The sequence below is a fragment of the Anabrus simplex genome, chromosome 3 (assembly GCF_040414725.1).
Source record: "Anabrus simplex isolate iqAnaSimp1 chromosome 3, ASM4041472v1, whole genome shotgun sequence".
Lineage (NCBI taxonomy): Eukaryota > Metazoa > Arthropoda > Insecta > Orthoptera > Tettigoniidae > Anabrus > Anabrus simplex.
In genome coordinates, this window is record NC_090267.1 from 426705704 (window position 1) to 426731745 (window position 26042).

General features: G+C 37.5%; 1 protein-coding gene across 2 annotated transcripts in view; it reads left to right on the plus strand.

Annotated features, from left to right (window-relative positions):
* Positions 1-26042, plus strand: part of LOC136866451 (NEDD8 ultimate buster 1) — a 121111-nt gene that overhangs the window by 60469 nt on the left and 34600 nt on the right. For both annotated transcript variants that reach the window (XM_067143407.2, XM_067143408.2), the window contains exons 8-9: positions 12685-12827; positions 24814-25032. In XM_067143407.2, the coding sequence (XP_066999508.1) occupies positions 12685-12827; positions 24814-25032 (362 nt within the window). The remainder of the gene's footprint in view (positions 1-12684; positions 12828-24813; positions 25033-26042) is intronic.

Consider the following 26042-nt stretch of genomic DNA (forward strand, 5'->3'; position numbering starts at 1 on the left):
ATTATTATGCATAGCTTTGTTTTTACCATTAGAATGGTATCGGTTTCCATCATATCACTGAATAGTGACAGTCTGGCTTTTAACAGCAAGGTGATACCGCCTTTAGGTCTGCCACGTAGACCTTGTGTTGCGTGAAAATGTATGGAGTAAACGTTTTTGGTGTTCCATTCTACGGTGAGGAATGTTTCAGTTAAGATTACTGCATCATATGGTTGGAATAAGTTTTCTGGTATCAAATCCAGGGCGTTTTTCAATCCTTCAATGTTCCAAAGTAGTGTCTTTAATGAATCTGGGTTGCAATTTTTATTAATTTTTACAGTATCAATTTTTGCATTTTTGTGGACGTTCTTATTTTTGTTTGCATTGGTTTTATCTTCACGTGTAAGTTTCCAGGTTGATTCCCTGAATTGGCCTGTTTCTGTGTCGACGTTGGAAACGAAAAGGCCTCACAGTCACTCCTTTAGGCCAAAATCTTGAGTCTTCTGTTGCCTTTAGTTGCCTATATGGGAATCCTATTTTGAACGATTTATAAGTACCCGGTGAATTTAATTCCTCACATACTATATTTTCTTCTATTCCTTTCTGTTGAAGGAAGTTTTTGACGCTTTCTGTTGTGGTGCTTTTGGTTAGTTTACCGAAGTATAGCCATGCATTCCTTTCTGCTGCTTGAATCGTGTTGTCCATAGAGGTTCCTATGATGACCTGTTGGTAGCGCTTACTTCTTCTTCTGTTATTTATTTTTTTGTAACTGTTATGTTCATCTTGTTCACCATTTTTATTGCAATGGTGTTCGAAGTTTTGTCCTACATATTCTATGTTCGAGTCGTGGATGGTAGTTTTTGTTTCGGTGATGATAGGTTGCTCTACTGATTTTGGACTTTCCTCTGTCATTTGGTTTGTCTTTACCTCCCGAGGGCTGTAATCGAGTTCTATGTTGATTTTGTCTCGTTCACTTTTCTTTTTTGAGGCATTCTACAGTTAGCTTGGAAAGTGCTTCGGCCATTTCATTTATTTTCATAGTAAGTTCCGTACGCATGTCTTCCAGTGCTCTCTGCATGTTCTTTCCTGCATTATATAAGCTGAAATCTTGTTCACAGCTAATACATAACCATAGAAGTTTTGATTTATTTTTATTGGTTGATTTAAGAGCATTAAATTGACCTTGTTGTAGCTCCGCACATGAGAGGTGGTGCCATCGTTGGCATAACCCATCGCAGGTCACAGCTGCATCATTTTCTTTAACTCGTTTGTTGCATATTGAACAGATTTCATGCTTATCTGTTTCTTCGATAGGTGTCGCAGTGTGCTGATTGCTTTCTTTTGGCATGCCTGGTTGGTATATCTGTATATCTGTATTTTCTGTGTTCTTCGCAAAGCGGGCTCCAAGATGGCAGATCCTGTAAAAAATCTTACCTAGTGCTCTTTTGAAATAGATATTGTCTATTATACACTAGGATTATCAAACTTCCTAACACAAATATTATTAACAGCACTTCACTTAAATAGATAGCACTTAGTTTTATTAATTGTATCACTGTTTTATTTCGTATTTGTAAGACACGATTTTTCGCTGCTAAAGAACACCTTCTAAATATCTCCAAGGAAAGCGAAGATAAACTGGAGACTTTCTACTCTTAAAATTTTATGCAAAGGGAAAGGAAATATTAGGGCTCCAAACGCATATCGTGGAATAGCTCTCGAATGTACTGCCCTAAAAATACTGACAGGCCTCATAACAAAACGTCTATATAGCTTGGTTGAAGGATCAATACCGGAAGAGCAATTTGGACTCGTGAAGGAAAAATCAACACTCCAAGCGGTAAAATGTTTACAAGGGGATATAGAAGATGCATTAAGATTCCACAGAGGTAAACTACACACTGTCTTTATAGACTACACCAAGGCCTTCGACCTCGTGAATAGAAATATAGCAATCGATAAACTGGAAAAACTCAATGGGAAAAATTACATCACGAGGATTTTAAGGAACATTCTGAACAAAAACTTCATACAAATAGATGACAATGTTGATATATCAAATCCGATAGAACAAACAAACGGAGTTTTGCAAGGTGATCCACTTAGTCTGCTCCTATTTAACATAGTAACTGCGGACATAACTCAGAGCATTAGAACAGAAAAGGTCAAATTGTACGCATACGCGGACGACATGGTGCTTGTATCCACTGAGTTAGCGAATCTCCAGGAGGCTTTCAACAAACCTACAGTATGGGCAACCGAGAACGAACTTAAATTAAATGAAAATAAAACTGTGTCAATGACTTTCAGGAAAGGAGGCAAACCAGCAGCTAGCGATGTTAATAATTTATAAAAGAGACACACTATCGATTGTAACACATTACAAATATTTGGGAATCACATTACAGACTCACGGAAATGTATACAGTATCCATGTTCGAGAGAGAGTTATCGCCGCTTTATCAACTATGAACAGTATACCGAATTTACGGAAGTTATCATTAAATACCGCATTAAAAATTTTCAAGTTAAAAATCACTCCAACAGTGACATATGGTTTGACTTTAATTTGGGACCAATTAAGAAAGAAGAATCTGAAGGAAATCGAAAAATTAAAAGCAAGATTCCTGAAAAAGGCCTTGTGTATTTTAAAGTATACACCCTCACGTCTGGCATATGTTCTCGCCAGAGAATCCTTCTACATTGAGGATTTAAGATACGACTTATGCCTGCCATAAACAGAAGCATACCAGAATCTACTCCATGAACTGCAAGGAAAAAGAGAAGAAATATTTCCTGAATTTTACGCTACAGATGCTATGGTCAACAGAGAATGGATAAAAGCCAATTACGCATTGAGACACTTCATGACGCGTTTTGCTGTTCATGGTTTTCACCACGGTATCTGCGCGAGAGACATCTACCACCAACCAGATGAACTATGCCTGTGCAAACTTTGTGATAACCCATGTGACAGATATCACGTAATGACATGTAAGCGCAGAGAAATATCTCTGACAAAATTCTGTGAAAATGCTTAAGAGTATGTCCTCTATTTATGCACATTGTGCGAAATTAAATTAAATTAGAACACCACCTCCCCTTTTATTTTTTCAGTCTTGCTGGAAAACATTGTATCTGTTGCAAATTACCTCATTATTGAAAACACCACTGTGAAGCCAAGTCTCGGTTAATACCAGAATATCAAATTCAGTCGCAAGAGAATTTGTATATATTTCGGTAATTTTTTTGTTTAACCCTCTAACGTTTTGACAATATATAAATAAACTATCCTTAATTTCGTTCATTGGAGCATCTGTACTATCAGACCCTTAACTTCCCCTACTGTCCTCAGGGTGTATACATATCTTTCATTACCAAAATATTCCCTATATAATCAGAAAAATTTAGACCTCTCATATTCTGATAATGTAATGAAATTTTAGTCTCAGAAGTGTTTTTTTTTTTTTTTTTTTTTTTTTTTTTTTTTTTTTTTTTTTTTTTTTTTACATTAAAGAATTCACATCATTGAGTGTTCTTAATGTGTAAATATAATTATCAGACTCCCTTTTTCTTAGGTGAATAGCACCAGTATAGTCTACCCACAGATACGCTTATTTTTTCTAAGCCTTAACTCCTCTTGTTGCAGAAATATAATTTTCCTAATTCTGGAGAGACTTTGGTTGATATAAATTGGCTAGAGAGTACTGAAACCAATGTCAGTTGTGCTTAGATTTCTTTTCCCTTCACATTTCTGAAGAAATTGGTCTTTATCACTGCGTCTGACGAACTTAACGATGATTCCTCTGCTTAACTGACCTGGGTTTTCTTCAAACAATGACAAACATCAATCATGTCGTTGGTGATAGAAATATCTAATGCCTGTCCTACTTTTTTCACAATAACATAAGTGTCCTCGTTTGGCTTATCAGGAATTCCATCAATTTCTAATGTATTTCTTCTTGGTCATCTATTTGCACTTCTAACTCACTTATCTCCTTTTTCAGGGAAGCATTCTCGCTTTTGAGATTCTCTATAGAAATTAAACATGCCTAGATGGTTCCAACCTGCTTCTTCAGAAGATCAGAATTCTCATCTAATTTTTCATGTGCTAGTTGAAGTGATTTTCCAAGTTGTTCTTCCGATCAACAATTTGATTCCCTTATTCCTTTTACTTCATGGTCTATGGAACAAAGTAGTTTGTATAGTTCACTAATTGTAGGAGCTTCCAATTCTATCTCGATAATCAACATTTCAGAATTTTCCCTTTCGCGTCTAGATTTTAAACACTTAAAACAGCGCCAAAATTTTTCTTCAGTTTGTAGGAATGTAATGCCATCTTCCTTTAATTGTACACGTGTGCCATGGAACTATTGACTACAGTCACAACACTGAATTTTGGCATTTAAATCATGGCATGACACTGTCTTAGAACATTCTGCACGGAGACTCATATTGATGAAAATGTAAAGAAAGGGGAGCAAAAAAAAAAAGAGAGAGAGATAGCACAATGAGGAACATTTGCGCCCCCTGTCCAATACACCGAGATAGTAAACCCTGAACCATCTGACAAGTTTAGGTTATCGATAGTTCAGCTCTAACTTCCGTGCAATTCAGTGATATAGGTGTTGGCAGCACGTGTGTTTACATATGCACCAAATGCACTATGAAATCTCATTTAAGACATTTTTACACTGATAACCACTCATTTGCTTTATTTCAAATAACAAAAAATCAATGAAAGTACTTACATTTCATTAATATACTATTGAAGTAGCACTGGCACAAGGAAATACCATTAAAATACACTAAAACTATGGAGCACAAGCAACATCCTCTTGATCACACCATTTCCAGAGAATGAATATTTAAAATCTGAATATTGGATGGATTGTAGTATGCAAGAAGCTTGTACGCTAAGATTATCTGCTGCAGACTTAGTTCTGCTGACCACACAGTACGCTTTCCCCAAAAGATAGCAATTATTTCCATAGTGTGTACATGTAAAGGAGATGACAGTGTGCAGTATTTGTAGAGTGTGTGTAATATTTATTTGCAATTTTATTTACCGAAGGTCTTTTAGTGCTGGGTGTGTCTGAAGACATGTTTGACTCACCTGGTGCATGTCTTTCAATTTGATGCCCATGTGTGTCTGGATGATGATGATGTAGGAAGAGGGTGAAACCCAGTTTTGCTACATAGCTTACTCCTGTCGAATAACACCAAGGGGTCTGCTCGAGGCTTAATATCACCATCCGACAGACATATCACCACCAGCAGTATCAAATACCCTCACCACATATAAATGCTGCAGAAAGGTTTAGAATTTAATCCAGGCTTTTGGCACTCCTATTCTGCTGGCCAACATTCTGATGGTGACATTTTTTCACCAGTGGGATTCAAGCCGGTTGACCACGGTGTCAGACTTGACATCTTAACTATCATGGCCACCAAACAGTCATTTATTGCACGGTCAACGGCTGATAACCCAGTGTTGTTGGAACGCCTCCAGTGGTCAGTTGTGTTGATGAACAGTGTTTCTGCAAGGGATAGAAAAAATAAATCAAGTATTAAAATTACGCAGCGAGTTTTACCATAATAGTAGCAATAAAACGTAATCTTTTGATTTACCAATGGGCAACTACTACAACTGAAAAATGTGTTGTTGGTTCTTCAGCCAGTCAATGAATCAGTCACGACTGATCTGCATTTAGGGCAGTTATCCAAGTAGCAGACTTACTATCAGTTGTTTACCTAGTTTACTGCTGTACTTTATTTCCAATTTTAAGTTGCGGTATGATGTCTGTGTTTTGTTAACCAAGTTAAATAGCTGATGCTAGTTATCGATCAGTCATAGACTTGTTTGTAGAGAGATTATCAATACATCGTTTGTAATCGCTACACCCCCTGTGGGTGGGGGACACAGACAAAGAATACACCCACGGTATCCCCTGCTATGCTATCTTGTATGGAAGTTCCTACCTGTTTGACTGACATAAGATGTGTTACAATTATTATAATTGAGTCAATAAACACCTGACTTGGTGAACTTATTGCTATGATTCGCATTATAACTAAATTTAATGGCTACAACAGCTCCTTTATAGAGAAAATCATTAATAAACATAAACACCAACCTTCAACCATCTTAACAAAAGAAAAAACTCTCAACAATTTTTTATCTACTTTTATGTTTCATAATAAACAAGTCTTCAAAATCACAAACATAGCAGTTATGGATACCAGATTAACGGAACTAAAAGGAAAAGGTAATAAAGATCTTCAGACTCTGGTGTTTGCAGACGATGTGGCAATATAGGATGAAACAGAGCAGGGAGTGCAAAATAATCTGAATGCATGATGTAAGAAGTTTGATAATTGTGGAATGAAATTGAATCCATCAAAAACAGTAGCATTGAAAATGAACAGACATAACACAGAATGCAACATAAAAATACAGGACCACCAAGTTGAAGTAGTACACCAATTCAGATATTTAGGAAGCGTAATGGCTAGTGATAATAGAGTTGAGACAGAAATAACAGAGTAACCAAAGGCTCTAACTTTTACAGTATCGTTAGACACCTACTATGGGATGAGAAGGTCCCACAAAGAACAAAAATGATCCTGTACAAGTCATATTTCATTCCCATCCTTACACATTCTCTGGAAACCTGCACACTAACATTAAAGGATTGTAGTATGATTCAAGCCTGTGAAATGAAATTTCTTAGAACTGCCCTCCAAAAGACATGACTTGATCACATGAAAAATGATGAGATCCAATCTAACCTAGGTCTAAATGAATCGATGGAGGAAAGACTTAGGTTTGGCCATGTTAAATGAATGAATAGCACAAGGTTACCATGTGCTTATTTGGAAAAGAGAATAACAGGTAGAAGACCAGCTTGAAGACCAAGAAGGTGGATGGACCAACTGAGGGAAGACATGGAGAAAAGAGGATGGAATTGGGAATCTGTCATGGACAACAAAATCTTTTTGAATAGGCAATTTTGGAAGATGCTTCTTTTCAAACACCCTACCCGGCTCGCTGGAAGGGCAAACCGATGATGATGATGACCAATTCTGTTAATCATAGCAGTAGGTTCACCAAGTCAGGTGTTTATAGACTCAATTGTAATAATTGTAATGCATCTTATGTCGGTCAAACAGGTAGGATCTTCCATACAAGATACTTAGAGCAAGTTAACGCCCTGAAATATAACAGATTTTTGGCAATGGGACAGCACATGGGTGATACTAACCATAAGTTCACTAATATCAACCAAGACATGAAAATTCTCGAAGTTATACAAAAATATTACGGAAAAGTGTTTTATCCATCTGGAACAGTTTTTCAATCCTAACTTCAATCTAAATGAAATTTCAGAGAAATCAAACATTTTATTTGACCTTTTATTTCCTATCTTTAGTAATCATGTCTCAGATAAAAAGAATTGTTTCTTTTATAATCTCTTTAAATTCCCCTTTCAGCAGCTCTCTTTCTTTCTGCATCCTTCAGCTCCACCGTAGACACCCGTTCTCTCCTTCCCTACCCTCCCAACCCTCCCTCCCTTCTTTACCCCCACCTCTCCTTATCTACTCCTTTGTTTACATTGCCTGCTTCCTACAAGAAGTCAGTGCTTGTTCCCTGTCCACTCCTTTGTTTACATGGCCTGCCTGCTTCCTCCAGCAAGTCAGTGCTTATTATACATCAGACATTGGAGGTGAGTCTCATAAATATTTTTTCTCCTTTTTTATTTCTTTTCTGTATGTTAATTCATTCCTAATGCTGAGGTCCTAAGTCAACTTAAAGACATCATATTATGACAAGAAGATCATGACCATAATTTTTGTTATTATATGTATTTTAATGCTATAATTATTCCTGCAACATTGTCTTTGTCTGGTATACATATGTTTTAGTTATCACATAATCTGTTTAATTTTTATTTTGCTGAAGATGGCCACTAAGTGGCTGAAACTAGTCTCAAGACTGATGTAATATCATTTACTTTGACATATTGTATTGTCAATTTATTTCTTATATGGATTCACTCATGTTGACACCTATATGCTATTGTTCCGTATTGACAAATCAAGCAAGAATCTGTAATGACAGTTACATTCACTGTACTAAAGGAGAACATTTTAGCGTCTATTATTGCACTTCATCGGTATTTCTACTACCTCAGCAGATTGTACGAGCAAAAATCAGAATTTTGGGAACATTTTAGATGGAAAAACAGCAAGATTTTTTACAAAATGGTCAAATGTGTTCGTGTATTATACAGTTATTTTAAAATGTCTTTTGATCCAGTTTATTTTTAACTTGTGTTCTTCATGATTTTTAATAGCTGAGGATCATCGTACAAGGATTGAAACATCTACTATAGTCTCCGTCAACTCAAGTCCTAAGTGGTCCCTTTGATGTTATACCAGCAGTCGACTGAAGAACTGAAGAAAATGTCCTTCAACGGATGAGCACTTCCCCTCTTTCGCCTTCTCCATCAGAAGAAACGTCAGTGTTAACAATGATAAATTCAAAAAAGCGGTTTAGGTCATTTACTGTGAGTGAGAAACTTAAACTTGTAACGGAAGTTGAAATGTCTGAAATTGTGCCGCCGGCAGAAAATATGATATTAATGAATCATGTATTCATGACTGGAGGAAGAAGAAGGAAATGTTATTAAAAAGTAACGGTGATCGTAAAGCTTTCCGAGGACAGAGAGCGCAGTTTCCTGTAATTGAAGAACAGCTTTATAAATACGTGACAGAAAGATGTAAACTAGGATATGGTGTATCAATTAAAATCATTAGAGATTGCAAAGGAACTTAAAAAGGAGGGTTTTACTGCAAGCCATGGGTGGATGAGGAACTTTTATCGAAGAAACAGATTATGTATGCAAAGACGTTCATCTATATGACAATGTCTCCCTTTTGCCTACAAAGAAAAGTTGACAGCCTTTCATTGCCATGTTATTCATTTGTGGAAGCAAAGTTCCTATTTCTTTTCTCTAATTGGGAGTGCTCATCAGACACCCGTTTATTTCAAAATGCCACTAAACAAAACCGTTCACATTAAGGCACTAAAAACATTATTATCAGGACAGGTGGTAACGAAAAGCAATGTTGCACGATAATGTTATGCATGTTAGCTGATGGAATCAAACTTGCTCCATATGGGGTTCTGAAAATATAAAAACTTCCAGAAGGAAGTTTGCCATCTGGTATTTTCATTCAAAGAAGCTCGCTGGATGGACTGTGAGCTAATTTATGACTGGGTGATGTGTGTTTGGCAACTTCACGTGGGAGATTTATTGCAGAAGAAGAGCCTGCTTATGCTCGACAGTTATCACGGGCATACTACAGACGTTGTAAAGGAATTAATAAGTAAAGGAAAAACTGATCTGGCAATAATTCCAGGAGGGCTAAACCTCTATGCTACAGCCATTGGGTGTTTGTGTAAACCGGCCTTTCCAAGTTGCGTTGAAACAATTCTACACAGAGTACATGGCGTCTGCGGGTGATCACGCACCAACAGCAACTGGACCCGAAGTTGAACTACTACTTCTTCTCTCTCTCTCTCTCTCTCTCTCTCTCTCTTTTTTTAACGTTGCACCGACAGAGATAGGTCTTTTGGTGACGATGGGATAGGATAGGATAGGATAGGATAGGATAGGATAGGATAGGATAGGATAGGATAGGATAGGATAGGATAGGATAGGATAGGATAGGATAGGATAGGATAGGATAGGATAGGATAGGATAGGGCCAGGAGTGGAAAGGAAGCGGCGGTGGCCTTAATTAAGGTACAGCCCCAACATTTGCCTGGTGTAAAAATGAGAAACCACGAAAAACTATCTTCAGAGCTGCCAACAGTGGGGCTTGAACCCATTATCTCCCGAATGCAAGCACACAGCTGCATGGCTAACTCGCTCGGTAGATAAAGACTGAATGGGATCATATCTCCAATGACTTTGTGAGGAAAAGTTCAAGAAATGTAGAATTTCAAATTCTGCAGATGGTAGTGGGAACGACTATGTATGGGAAGGTGACAGTGATTAAAGTTCTGATGATGGTTGTTATGAAGACGTTGAATCATGACTGATTTGTACATTGAACTAGTTTTATTTCTCATTGTGGTGTTTTTAGAGTTTTTATTACTTTTAAAATGTTTTAAATTAACAATTTTGTGACACATTTGCAAAAAAAAAAAAAATTTAATGGGTAAGGAAACGTGATTTTTTTTTTTTTTTTTTTTTTTTTTTTTTCAAATTTTGTTGTCAGAAATTCAGGTATGCTGGTCTTATTTGGTGGCAGGTGGTATTCGGGATTAAATGGTATTTATTGTAACTGAACAGTTGACAAAAGTATTGAATAGGTGGGCGTTTTTAAGAACGTTTTTTGTAGACTTTTTTAAATCTTCATATTGTAAGTCAATATGGAAAAAATGAAATTCATTTGTTGTATTATATGTTATCTTGTGATAGCCTAGTTATGGGTTAGGAAAGAGTCATAAAATTGCGTACTAATGAAGGAAAAATTAAAATCTTTCAGTAAGTGCCAGGCATCCATGTCTTAAGAGTGCAGGTTTGGCACAAATGTTAGAACTCACACCTTCGACTCGAGTCGGTCTGAACCAATGCCAGTTATTGCCGAAGTTTTGTCGCGTACATGGTGGCCAAAGTATTTCTCTAGCATGTGGACGGGTGTAACCTTCAAGTATTTAATGGTTGAAGAGTGTGACCAGGAAACAATATTAAATAACCCACTGGTCTGAGAAAAAAGGTTTTCAACAAACAGTTCAACACTACACATTTCTCTTAGAAAGAGAGGACCTGCATTAATGTGTTGATACTTTTATGGATCCCATTGCAAGTATTTTCATATCGTTCTTTAGCATTTCTCACACCTTTTAATACTCTTGTCATTAACTTATAAGCTCTAGTGAAAAAACATGTATATATTAGTTCTGTCATATATTTCATACCTTTTAATACTGTCCTCTCATCTTCAGAAATGGTAGACACAGCTTTCACTGTAGGTTGCCCAGTTGTACTTCCTCTTAAAAACAATCACCACCAGTACGTACATGATGTAAAATGCACGCATGTTGAAGAAGAAATGTACAAAATGATTCTTTATCTCTGTTGGGTAGTTTTTAATTGGGTACCCATTAGTATGTTTTCTTTCTTAACATGTTCTCTTACCTTGTCCTATGTAGAAACGTCTTAACGATGTCTTACTGTACCATAATTCTCTAGCAGAAGTTGGTAGTTGACATGTGGCAGTGTGTATAAGCTATACAGCAGCGGTTCAACCCTTCAAAACAGGATCACTGTGCTGTGATTCAATTTTTGTCGGCAGAAGGCAAAATTCATCATCACACAAAAGTCAACACTAATTCCCTTGCTTTGTGTTCTCTGTGACATTTCTTCACCAGAATTGTAAAGACAAAGAACGATAAAAGTCTGGAACAAGTATAGTGACCCTCACATGTTGCACAGCCCGCCAGTTTACACCACAATAATTGATAACCTGCCACCAACATGTCTGAAGTCAAGACATCCGATTTGGAACCTGGAAGCCATTGCACATCCAGCAGATTTCTCCACGGAGGAATCATGGAAGCATTTGACACTTGTTTGTTCCTTTCCTATACTTGGAAGGAAAAAAATAGTTATATTTCCTTCAGGCAGGTTGTACCCCAAGAAACCACACCAACTTTTCCTGAAATGCAGCTCCCAAGAAATATTAGGTGCCTACTAAATTGCATTAGATCTGATGTTGAGTGATGAAAGAGTGAGTTGCATAAGTCGGAAATCCATACTCACTAGATTGTGAATGTGGAGCTGCTAAACAGACAGTGTGCCACATTGTAAAAGAGTCCTAGCACCCACTTCGCTGGAGAGTGGGAAGAAATCTTGAAGCTACTCCTACAGCTATTGATTGGTTTGAAAACTCCCAGTGGATCTTTAATTGGGTGGATTTGTCCCTGTAAATATTTAATTAAACTATGTGATAAATAAATCAATAAATCATTGCGTAAATGCTGCGTATGTATAGTGAGAAATGTGTATCAAAGAAGACTGTGAAGGATTGGGTTTGCATGTTTCAGACTGGACATCAGCAAACTGCGCTCTGAACAGGCACATCTGGTTGTAAAACAATAAGCTCATTGCCACAGTAGACAACACTACAGGAGGTTCAGCCAGTGAGTTTATGTTCACTTGCAACAAAGTTTGATATGTCATTTGGCTAAGTTCGGGATATTTTGAAGAACAATTAGTAAGTCTGTTGTCCATGGGGTTCAACAGGTGCAGGAGAATAAGGAACGATGTTGAGGTTTGTGTCCACAACACCGGTGTTGACTTTTTACTACACAAAGTGATTAACAAAGAAACATGATGGTCCCCAAAACTCGAAAAATTCTAATGTTTCAAACACTGCTGTAATGATCAAGCAGCAGTGACAAACCTTCTTCTTGGAAAGTATCTGATGCTTGGTGAAGCAGTGGATAGCATGTCTTAATATACACAGTGACTTTTCTCCCATGATAGTCATGCATTTTTATTCCTTAAATATTGCTGTTTCTGTTTACTTTCCAATTTAATTGTATTGATATGTACTGTGTGTATAAATGGACCTGGATTCATCTTATATCTCTTAGAATCTGTGAAGATATCTGGGATTGCTTGACAGGTTACACAGCATCTGAAGCAAGGCTAAGTCTACGAGCTACACACGGAGATGTGAATGCTGCTGTTGAACTCATCAATCGTCGAAATAAGGAGCGGCAGGAGGCAAGAAAGCGAGAGGAAGCAGAACGTAAGCTAAACAGGCAAGTAATATTTAACTTGTAGATTGTTAGCTGGAAGTCGTTACAATTTCCTTTGAGTTTTAGGGAGGATCCTTTTATTTTATTTTTATTTCTTCTCTCTTTCTCCACCACTTTTCCCATGCCCTGAAGGGATAGCAGGTGCATTCTGTATCACACGTGTGGACTTGGCCCAGTATTACATCTGGATGCCCTGCCTGATACCAACCTGATGTGAAAGGGATGCTTTCAACTATTGCAGGGTTAAAATCCCCAGCTATGCTGCAGGAAATGAACATAGGACCCTCTAAACCTAGCTGTTGTACTAATCATTGAGTCAAGAAGCTGAACGTCATTATACAATAATAATAATAATAATAATAATAATAATAATAATATTTCCTCACATAATTAACACCCCTGCATAATTTACGCACACCAGTTTTTTTGGTTCAAAGTGGAGAAAAAGAAGTGTTTGTGTATTTGACTTTCTTGATGATTTGTCACACTGTTCTGGAGGTGTTTGGAAATAAAGATGTCTAGAAGCATGAAGCAGCCTTCATATTGCAAACCACGGCATTACAATACCATGCAGCTTCCTGTTATCACTCATTAGGATTACCACTGCACTAGTTCAGCGAGTTCAGACCTGAGTAATGACGCTCTATTCCAGTCTAGTACAGAAATATTTTATTTGTGTTTTGGATACACACATTGTTTGTTAATCCACAGTGAGCAATTATTTGAGTAATACTAAACCAAACCCTATAGCACAACAGCCCCAAGGGGCCACGGCCTACCAAGCAACCACTCCTCAGCCTGAAGGCCCGTAGATTACGAGGTATCGTGTGGTCGGCACAATGAATCCTCTTGGCCGTTATTCTTGGCTTTCTAAACCAGGGCTGCTATCTCACCATCATGTAGACTGAGTGGACCTCGAACCAGCCCTCAGATCCAGGTAAAAATCCCCGGCCTGGCCGGGAATTGAACCCAGGGCCTTTGGGTAAGAAGCAGGCATACTATCCCTACACTGCTGGGTCAGCATTTGAGTAATATTGCAACATATAAACTTGCAATGGTCGGCTACGCTGAAACACACGGGAATAGGGCAGCAGGCCACAGGCATTCAGTGTCTGAGTGCAACTTGTGCTACTGGTGGAAACAGAAAACTGCTCTTCAAGTGGCCAACAAATCTCGCAAAGCATTTTGCGGCCCAAAAAGTGGTAAGTTTCTGCAAGGTTGGTTTGTTTGTTTGTTTTTTTTTTTTTTTTTTTTTTTTTTTTTTTTTTTTTTTTTTTTACGTCGCACCGACACAGATAGGTCTTATGGCGACGATGGGACAGGAAAGGGCTAGGAGTGGGAAGGAAGCGGCCGTGGCCTTAATTAAGGTACAGCCCCAGCATTTGCCTGGTGTGAAAATGGGAAACCACGGAAAACCATTTTCAGGGCTGCCGACAGTGGGATTCGAACCTACTATCTCCCGAATACTGGATACTGGCCGCATTTAAGCGACTGCAGCTATCGAGCTCGGTGTTTCTGCAAGTAGAGGAGGGTCTACAGAAAGAAATATGTGATTTCGTTACGCAATGATGGATATGCCGTTCTCCATAAAATGCTATATTTTAAAAGATGTGAAGTTGCTGCAGCACATGGGATCAGCGTCTCAGATTTTAAGGTTAGCTGAGGCTTGATGATAATTTTTATAAAGAGAAATGGACTTTCTCTTTGACGAAGAACATCATTATGTCAAAGAATGCTGAAATATTTCAACCAAAAAGTAATTGATTTTCATTGCTTTATGATTGGGAAGCAAAAAGTGAAAAAATATCTACTTTCCAAAATAGAAAATACAGATCATACACCAAACAACTTCAGTATGCCTTAAAATCAAACAATCCGTACGAAAGGGGCATCGAGTGACATAGTACGCACTACTGGAAGCAAGAAACAATGATGTACTGTAATGTTTGCTGTATCAGCTGATGGCAGAAAGGTTGCACTTTATGTTGTTCTGAAACGAAAAACAATACCGAAAGCAAAATTTCTGTGAGGTATCCACTTTCATTTCCAAGAAAAAAGGGTATTCGTACAAGATTGGACACAAACGATTTGTGGATATCCAGCAGGGTCTCTCCAGGTGCTATTCATAATTGTGTTTAGTCTGGACTAAAGCCTATGGGCTAAGAGCAGATGAACGTTTTTCTTATTCATAGACGAATTTTCACGTTAGTCCGAGATGATCCGGCTTTAGTCCAGAGGTAGGATAACTGAGGACATAACATGGAGGTCATACGTGAAGTTGCGGTTAGTTTACAAATTAAGGGAGATGAAAAATATATATGAAAAGGTATGGAATATGACCGATTATCTTCCTGAAGTACGACGATATCAGTTTTATGAATAGATATTGTTTACAAAGACCAATACAAGAGATCAGATAGAAGTTCTGCATCCTAACCTATAGACATCAGAATTCTCATTGCCCTACATTATTAGATATTACACATGAAGTGAAATCCAAGAAAATAACGCAGATTTGCACTAAATTAGTCAGCTCATGGTCAGCCGAATGATTTACGTTGTCTCTATTGCTATCGCTAGACTCTTACTTCAGTACGCCAAGTTTCCAGCTGAAGAAGAAGAAACATTACTGGCAATGGGATTCTCAATATTGCTCAGTTCCCTCAGATAATTATTTGAATTGTATTATTCTATTGTCTGCAGTAATATCCTATATAAGACATCTAAGTGAGTCCACATGGTGGCCATGATCGTTAAGGCGTGGTTAGCCAGTTCAAGTTTCATTGGTCGAAAATATTTTCACTATCAGAATTTTGGCCAGCAAGATAGGGGAGGTGGTGGTATAGAATTTCTAATCACCAGATTGTGTGTCAAAAGCGTGGATTAAATTCCAAATCTCTGTACATTGCTCATATTGAGTGAGGTCATATGACGCTGGTGATGGTGATTCATCCATCAGATGGGGGCGTAAAGGTTCGAGCAGACCCCTTTGTGCCATTCGACAGGAGTAGGCTATGTGCTGGCACCGGGCTTCACTCCACTATTACAGACTATAAATGTTATTTACCGTATTGACGGTTCAACTCTTACAGTAATATATGTTTTTATTGATCCTCCTGTTCAGTACATTATTTCGTCTCTTAAGATGAAGTATCAAATTTATTCAGACATGTTTCGACTATTTACGAGAGACCTACATTAATTAAAACATCATCAAATTAAAATATATTTATGTATACACTGTCGAATCCTTATTATTTAGGATATTTACAGTCCAGTAAAATACCGTATTAGTGTTTGTAATACATAACATTGTAATATAATTATTTAAGGACACAGTTGTTAACTACTGTAAATTGTAAAATTGTATTTTATTAACTTCATTGCCCCACAAGGGCCCTTTTGAATGTTTGCTGCTATCAAGACTTTGCTTCTAAAGATTTTAATGTAAAATACTCTTATTAACATTACAAAATAATTGTGATTGGAATAAACATTGAACTGTGTTATGTGATTTTAACTTGATATATGTCTTTTGCATGTGGAATGGTATTCATCCACTAGGTAAGTGGTTGAAGATGTCCCAAAAGAAGGGACGAAACATGTTCCAATATAATCCAGTTGTATTTTAATAGGTAAATACATATCTTAAAGTATTGAAAAGGTGGAAATTCTAGTTAATACCTGGCAGTAGGTCATAAAATGCATTTGGGAGTGGCGACCCCATCTTAATAATAGCCTAAAATGTTGGCAAATATGGTTCAAACTCGGAAAATGCTAGGATGTCTTCGTCAGTCGAAGCGCAGTTCTCCAGATGCTGGGGGAGGTAGGAGAAATAAACGACCAGCATCACATTGTATCAGAATAGGGACAGTTAACATTCTAACCCTGACATACAAACCTGAGGAGCTAGTGGAGTTTATGAAAGAGAAGGACATGGTTATCCTAGGTCTCAGTGAAATGAAATGGAAAGGAAAGGGGGAAAGAAAACTAAAAGAAGGATACAGACTGTTTTACAGTGGAGGACAGCAGGCAAGAAAAGGAGTAGGGATGACTATAAGAAAGGATGTCCTAGAGTATGTGGAGGAGGTGAAGAAGATAAATGACAGGATGATCATACAAAAAATAAAATTCGAGACGGGGACAAAAGATCTGTTTAAGTATATGCTCCACAAATGGGGAATAAAGAAAAATCCTTAGAAGAATTCCTTGAAAATGGGGAAAAATACATATAGAGGATAAGGAAATAATAATAATGGGAGACCTAAATGCTCAAGTGGGAAGAGACAGACAAGGAAGAGAGGAGATCTTGGGATCATACAGTTATGGAAGTAAGAACCAGGAAGGAGATGTTTTAATGGACTTCTGTCAACAGAAACAATTAATTATAGGGAATACGTGGTTCAGGAAGAAAAATAGTCAGAAGATAATGAGGTATGGATGGGGAGATAGAAGAACAAAAACTCTGGTAGACTACATACTAGTGGAAAAAGGACATCGGAAAGAGCTAATGGATTAGATGTAATGAACTTCACGGTGGCCCATATTTAAAATTGTATATTATCTTAAAACAATTAAGTTTATTAAAATGGTCAACCTATTCAATACAAATGAATGTTACAGCCATGCCAGAAGAAGCCTTTGGGGGTGATCATAGGGCAGTGGTAGCAAAGTTAAGAGTGGGAAAGGTCATTAAACTTCCAGAGAAAAGAGAAAGAAAGATTAAGGTCTGGAGATTAAAGGAAAAGGAGGTTGGAGAAGAGTTTAAGAAAGATTTGAGAGTACAGATACCAAGGACAGATATTGGTGATGTGGAACAGGAATGGGAATATTTTAAGAGGGCATCTGTAAGTAGTGCAGAGAAACATGTGGAAGAACATCAGGAAAAGTAAGGGAAAAGGTGACAAAATGGTGGAATGATAGAGTGAAGGAAAAGGTAAAAGAGAAGAAAACTTGGAAGGAATGGAAAACAAAAAAGACTGAAGAAAGTAAAACAAATATATAGAAGCAAAAAGAAATTGCAAGAAAGTAATTGCAGAGGAAAAGAAGAAAAGCTGGGAAGAATTCACCCAGGAAATCAGGGAGGATTTAAATTATGGGAAAAATTATTATTTGGAGTCGTAAAAAATAGAAAGAATGAGAAGGTGAACACTGGATTCGTAAAAAACAAAGAAGGAGATGTATTGACTAAACCAGAAGAGATAATGGATAGATGGAAAGAATATTTCAGCAAGCTACTAAAGGTGATACATCAGATAAGTGGAGAAATTATACAAGCAAACAAAATTGAGGAGGAATCAGACATTACTATGGCTGAAGTGGAATGGGCAGTTAGTAAAATGAAGATGGGAAAAGCTGTGGGAACAGATAGAGTGTCAATAGAATTAGAGTTAAGGTAGAATAGAAGAAGAACAATGTGGATTTAGAGGAGGCAGGTCAACAGTGGAACCCATTTTCATCCTGAGACAAAATATGGAAAAATGTTGGAAATTTGGGAAGGATATGATAATGACGTTAATCGATTTGGAGAAGGCTTATGATAGCATTCCTAGAACAAAAGTTTGGGAACGCGTAATAAACAGAGGGATTGACAAGGAATTGAGAAACATGATAATTGCAATATACAAAATTTGCTACAGCAGTGTGAAGACTACAGTAGGGGCATCAGAATGGTTTAGAATTGAGAATGGGTTAAAACAAGGAAGTGTGTTGTCACCCTTATTGTTCTTAATGGTGATGGATGACATCATAAAGGCAGCAATGAAAGATTACAGTAGGAAAAAGATGAAGGTGATGTTGTTTGCAGATGATGTGGTGGTTTGGGGTGAGGATGAAGTGGAGGTTCAAGAACAGTTAGACCCAATAAATAAAAATATTGAAAAATGGGGATTGAGGATAAATGTGGAGAAGAGTAAAACAGTGGTGATGAGTAGAGGCGAGGAAAAAGGAAACGGAAATATCAAAGTGGGAGATAAAATATTGGAAGTAGTGAAACACTTCAAATACATGGGAAGTGTACTGTCTGAAGATGGAAGAATAGATTTGAAAGTTAACAGAAGAATACAACTGGGGAGTGCTTTCTATCAACAAGTGAGAGGACTAGTATGGAACAACGATATACCAATGAAGGCTAAAGAAGTTATGTATAAAGATTATTATGTTCCTGTAATGACATATGCAGCAGAAACTTGGACAGTGACTCAAAGGGATCAGAACAGAGTACAAGCAGCTGAAATGAAGTTCCTCAGAAGTATGGTACAAAAAACAAGGAGAGACAGAGTAAGAAACAAAGATATACGGAAAGAACTGGGAGTACAGAAATTAAAGGACAAACTGGAGCAAAACAAATTGAAATGGTTTGGACATGTCAAACAGATAAATGAAGTAAGACTACCAAGACGAGCACTGGAAGGACGGATGACAGGGAAGAGAGGACGAGGAAGACCAAGAATGCGGTGGATGGACTTGGTGAAGAAGTAGCATTAGAAAATGAAACGTGGATTGGAACATCGTGTCGGAAGAAGGATGGTGGAATGACAAAACAAAGTGGAGAGGAATCATATTTGTTCCCACCCGTTGTCAGCTGGAAATAGGAAAATGATGATGATGATATTTAAATTGTTGGAAATCATGAAAACCAATTTGGCAGCAATTCCTGGTGGATTGATGTTAATACTTCAACCTTCAGGGCATTTTGATAAATAAACCATTCAAGGACAATGTGTGAAAACTCTTGGTGCTGGATGGCAGAAAATGTGCATGAACTTACTCCAGCAGACAAGATTCGGAAACCACCAGTGGAACTCCTTTGTTAGTGGATATTGCATGCTTGGGACATGATTTCTTCGAAGGTGGTTGAAAGAGTTTCAAGAAAACAAGAATCCCAAATACATTAAATGAGACTGAAGATAACTTCTTATGGAGAGATGTGAGCAGTGATAACAGCAGCAATTCTTCCCACAGTGCTGGTAGCAATGTCGAAGACGGTAGCCCATGAAAGGAAATACTATTTTTTCCGTTTGCTGGTATGTCATTATTACTTATACGATTGTTACTTTAGATAATTCACATTTATTTTACTTCAGGTCATATTATCAGCTTGCAACAGGAAGAATATTTTCCAGTGTCCATACTTCAAACCCACGTGTTCAGCTTGTCCGATGTAGGGCCTACACTATTTAAGTATTCAGAAGAATATGCCATCATTTTACGCCAAACAACAATAACTGCAAATGCGCTGAACCAATTTTTTGTATAGTATATTTTATGTTGGACGGTGGAATTCTTTTAGTAAAAGATTTTTCCATATCTGACTATCGAAGATTATCAACCTTAAGTCGAGCAAGCGCAGATTTACAACTACTGTTGTTAGCCGCATAGGATATTTATTTAGCCGCTGCTAACATGTGAAATAGACGCTGTTGGGGTACCGCCACTAACATCACATATAACCTGAACGAGAAACCACCATGGCAAAATAGAATAGATAAACTAGTTACAGCACAGCATGTTACCAAGAATACATATAATAAAAAGTGTCCCTCAGTAGCAACCAAATTGAAACATTACAAAACACTCACCCAGTCACAAATTACGTATGCATGTGAAACATCATTCAAAGAACAAACACAGTTGCAATAGATGGAGTACTCAAGTTAGTAAGGAAAATAGTGAGAACCTGTTTAAATAAAAATTATCAAGTAAACGGAGTCTGGAGACTAGCTTCCAATGAGACAGTTTATAAAGAAATAAAACCTGTGAAAAAGAAACGAATATTATTCTTAGGGCATCTAATACGGTCACCAGAAAATAGAAAATTTATGTAAGAGTAAGAATAATATTAGATAGATCACAGAACTTGAAAAAAGACATGAGAGAGTTACATATTACAATAGAAGATTGAAAATACAAAACAAATACACTCAACATATTGAAAGATAAACACACTGGACTACAGACAAAAATCAACAAGCTGAGAATAGGAAGAGTGATTTCAGAAGCAGAAAGAAACTTACGTTCAGAAAGGATGAAACAGTATTGGGCTGACAAAAAGAAGAAAAACCTCCATAAACCTAAGTTGTCTTATGTTGGCTAAAAAATGTAAATAATGAATATTTTATGTATCTTGAAAATGTAAATAGATTGTAAAATAAAATGTTTGTGTGTCTGAATTCTGTGAATAATTTATGCACCCAAATTTTTTGCCTGTATTTTTTATCAAAAATACGAAAGGGTGATGGGAAATGTCGGGAAGATATGGAAGCTAATAGGAATGGGAAGCGTTTGCTGGATTTATGTGCTAGTATGGGTTTTGCTGTCACGAATACATTCTTCAAGCATAAGGGTATTCACCACTACACATGGGAGGCTAGGGGTACCAGATCCATAATAGACTATATCTTAACAAACTTTGAATTCAGGAAATCTGTTAGGAATGTACGAGTTTTTCGCGGATTTTTCGATGATGCAGACCACTATCCGATCTGTAGTGAACTAAATATCTAGGTCTAGGGTAGAGAAAGTGAAATCAGTCTGCAAATGAATAAGGGTAGAAAATCTCCAGGAGGAGGAAATTAGACAGAAGTACATGGATATGATTAGTGAGAAGTTTTGAACAGTAGACAGTAAGCTGGTTCAGGATAAAGAAAGTGAATGGGTGGCATACAGGGATGCTGTAGTAGAAACAGCAAGGAAATGCCTAGGAACAACTGTGTGTAAAGATGGGAAAAGGCGAACATCTTGGTGGAATGATGAAGTGAGAGCAGTCTGTAAACGTAAAAAGAAGGCTTATCAGAAATGGCTTCAAACAAGGGCCAAGGCAGACAGGGATTGGTACGTAGATGAAAGAAACAGAGCGAAACAAATAGTTGTTGAATCCAAAAAGAAGTCATGGGAAGATTTTGGTAATAACCTGGAAAGGCTAGGTCAAGCAGCAGGGAAACCTTTCTGGACAGTAATACAGAATCTTAGGAAGGGAGGAAAAAAGGAAATGAACAGTGTTTTGAATAATTCAGGTGAACTCGTAATAGATCCCAGGGAATCACTGGAGAGATGGAGGGAATATTTTGAACATCTTCTCAATGTAAAAGGAAATCATCCTGGTGGTGTTGCAAACAGCCAAGCTCATGGGGAGGAGGAAAATGATGTTGGTGAAATTATGCTTGAGGAAGTGGAAAGGATGGTAAATAAACTCCATTGTCATAAAGCAGCAGGAATAGATGAAATTAGACCTGAAATGGTGAAGTATAGTGGGAAGGCAGGGATGAAATGGCTTCATAGAGTAGTAAAATTAGCATGGAGTGTTGGTAAGGTACCTTCAGATTGGACAAAAGCAGTAATTGCACCTATCTACAAGCAAGGAAACAGGAAGGATTGCAACAACTATCGAGGTATCTCATTGATTAGTATACCAGGCAAAGTATTCACTGGCATCTTGGAAGGGAGGGTGCGATCAGTCGTTGAGAGAAAGTTGGATGGAAACCAGTGTGGTTTCAGACCACAGAGAGGCTGTCAGGATCAGATTTTCAGTATGCGCCAGGTAATTGAAAAATGCTACGAGAGGAATAGGCAGTTGTGTTTATGTTTCGTAGATCTAGAGAAAGCATATGACAGGGTACCGAGGGAAAAGATGTTCACTATACTGGGGGACTATGGAATTAAAGGTAGATTATTAAAATCGATCAAAGGCATTTATGTTGACAATTGGGCTTCAGTGAGAATTGATGGTAGAATGAGTTCTTGGTTCAGGGTACTTACAGGGGTTAGACAAGGCTGTAATCTTTCACCTTTGCTGTTCATAGTTTACATGGATCATCTGCTGAAAGGTATAAAATGGCAGGGAGGGATTCAGTTAGGTGGAAATGTAGTAAACAGTTTGGCCTATGCTGACGACTTGGTCTTATTGGCAGACTGTGCCGAAAGCCTGCAGTCTAATATCTTGGAACTTGAAAATAGGTGCAGTGAGTATGGTATGAAAATTAGCCTCTCGAAGACTAAATTGATGTCAGTAGGTAAGAAATTCAACAGAATTGAATGTCAGATTGGTGATACAAAGCTAGAACAGGTCAATAATTTCAAGTATTTAGGTTGTGTGTTCTCCCAGGATGGTAATATAGTGAGAGAGATTGAATAAAGTTGTAGTAAAGCTAATGCAGTGAGCTCGCAGTTGCGATCAGCCGTATTCTGTAAGAAGGAAGTCATCTCCCAGACGAAACTATCTTTACATCGGTCTAATGTAGGAGGATAGGTTACCTAGGAGAATAATGGACCCTGCTATGGAGGGTAAGAGAAGTAGTGGGAAGACCAAGATGACGATGGTTAGACTCGGTTTCTAACAATTTAAAGATAAGAGGTATGGAACTAAATGAGGCCACAACACTAGTTGCAAATCGAGGATTGTGGTGACGTTTAGTAAATTCACTGAAGTTTGCAGACTGAACGCTGAAAAGCATAACAGTCTATAATGATAATGTATGTATGTTTTTTTTATCAAAAAAGTATGTTAATTATGCAAGATAGTATGGTAATAACAATACAGAATGATTAATATCCTTTTAATCAGTATGGTCTTCAGAATACTACTGTTGATATTTTTTTTTAAAAGGGTTTCTTTAATGTGTCTGTAAATATGACACAGGGCTCCCCTATTTAAGAACTCTTAAATGCTAACTCGGAGATGATTATATCATATTTCCTTTTAAAGCAATAATTATCCCCATCACTGATCTCAAATGATAACTGACTGCACCAGGATTTTAACTTGCAAGTTTGAGTTTAGTAGACAAGTCCTTAACCAGTTGAAACATACAACTAGTCCCATAGTGTAATTTGTAATCCCAGTTGCCACTATGACTCACTCTTCAAGAGGAATACTGTTGTGCTTATTAGAACCTTTTGTGGTCCTTGAGAGTTCTAAGTTTTCCTCTAGTTCTAGAAGATGCTTGCTTGTTGTTTTAAGGGGCCTAACATCGAGGTCATCGGCCCAGTTCTAGAAGACATATCTTCCAGTAAGACTCCCAGGACCAGTATACAAATTGATTCTATGAAGTCGAAAATCTTCAGTAAGAGAAACCTTTCTTGTTAATTGTTGAGCAGAAGACCTGTGAAAACATTTGATAATGACCAATAACATGTTATTTTTGAGGGGGAGAGCCATAGTTGCAGGGAAAGTTCTTATTTGTTGTTTTAGGAGCTTTAATATTTGTTCGATCTGAACTTAATAAGCAACAGTTTTATGACAGTGTGAATGCATTAGTTGAGTACAGTATAACCAAGTGTGTCATCACTATCTACAGACTTTACACAACACATTGAGATATTGTGACATTCTTAGCTTTGACTGCAAGAGCACAAACTTAAGCACACACGTGTTTACTTACAGTGTTGAAACATTTCAATGATAGAAACGCTGACATTCTAGATCAGCCTTGAAAGAAAACAAAGACAGTACATGCTCCTGAGAAAGTTATTGACAGTATCGTTGAGGCTGTAGAGGGGTGCTTAGGGGTTGAATTTCTTGAACTTGGGGAGACCATAAATGCTCAGGGTAATGTCCAAACACTTTACAAGCTCCGCCATGCCTTGTGCATTAAATGCTCTTGAAAAGATTCGTCGGCGCTATAATACATGCCCTCACTGCGTATTTCACCAAGGAGGAAATTAGGAAAATGGGGTAGGGAGTTCGGCTGCAACCTGCCTACAATTCCAACATAGCACCCTCTAGCATCTTTTCAGGTTTGTGAAGAAACCACTGTGAAGTCAGTGTTACAAGAAAACAGATAACATGCAGAAAGCCGTGGAAATTATATTGAAAAGCAAAGAAAAGTCTGTAGATTAAGATGGTGTGTGTGATTTTTCAATAATAAAGTTCCTGGTTTATGAAACATTGTTGCATATTAGTTTCAATATAACCATTGTAAAATTAATACTTTTGGTAGTTACCTATTTGGACAGTAAAAATCAATTTAACTTATATTAAATTATATTTCAGGGAGCGACGGCGCCTAGGTAAATGTGCCGATGGTGTTCAGTGGGTGGAACCGTCACTCCACAAGCTTCTCATGTCTATGGGCTACGAAAGTCATATTGCCTGTTGTGCCCTGCAGCAAACCAATAATAATGTCCAGCTGAGTGTTCAGCTCATTGAGGAGACTCCTCATCTGCTACGTTTAACATCGTCCTCTACAGTAGTTGAAAAGGAGGCTTTAGAGAAAGTAAGAATCGCTAAATTCATTATTAGCACATTTACATAAAGCAGTGTAACTTGTATTTAAATCGTGTTTGAAATAAACATAAAAGAGAGAACATTAGTATATAGCTTAACTTCGATTTTTGTCTGTGAAATACCCTGTGGTTACTGTTTTTCTGTTCAGGACAAGCTTTATTTTTCCTCCAATCACATATGCTCACATCATACTTTCTTTATGCAGCGCTATGACCAATTTGGTCTGGCTCTCCTATATTGTCAAGCTTTTCTTTAACTGACCTACAGTGAGTACTCAAACCAACCATCCTAAACACGTTCTAATACTTAACCTTCTCACTACCAAGTTTTGATGACCAGACGAACTTTCTGGGCCGGATTTTTTTTTTTTTTTTTTTTTTTTTTTTTTTTTTTTTTTTTTTTTTTTTTTTAAAGGAAGAAGCACTTTTACGGGTACATTTTTACTGATAATATGAATGGAATGCATACCATCCCTTTAGCTCAATAGCCCAAAACGGGGTCAGGGATGAAGTAAGAATATATTTTACACCATATTTTTACGGCCGGATGCCATTCCTGATGCAAACCTCAGTTGAGAAGATAATGAATATGAAATGAATGATGGTGAATGAAACTGTGTAAGGAAGTGGAAGAAATCGGCTGTGGCTTATGAATAGGAACTGCCCCGGCATTTGCTTGGGAGTGCAAAAGGGAAACTAAAACTAAAAAACTATTCTCAGACCGCTGACGGTGGGGTTTGAACCCACTTGCCTGCCGAGTGCAGAGCTTGGCTCCATAGCCGTAGCATGTTAATACGCGCAGCTACTCCGCTTAGTGATACTATTACTGAAATATAAAATTGTTGATCCAGGAACTGGTATTATCAAAATCATTTACATTTGGTGAAAAAAGAATTAATCTGAGGAAGGTGTGACAATTCTGTAGCCCTCCAGAATCACTATTTATGACAAAACATTCAATTTCTTCATCAACAATAGATGAATGTATACTTCAAGACAC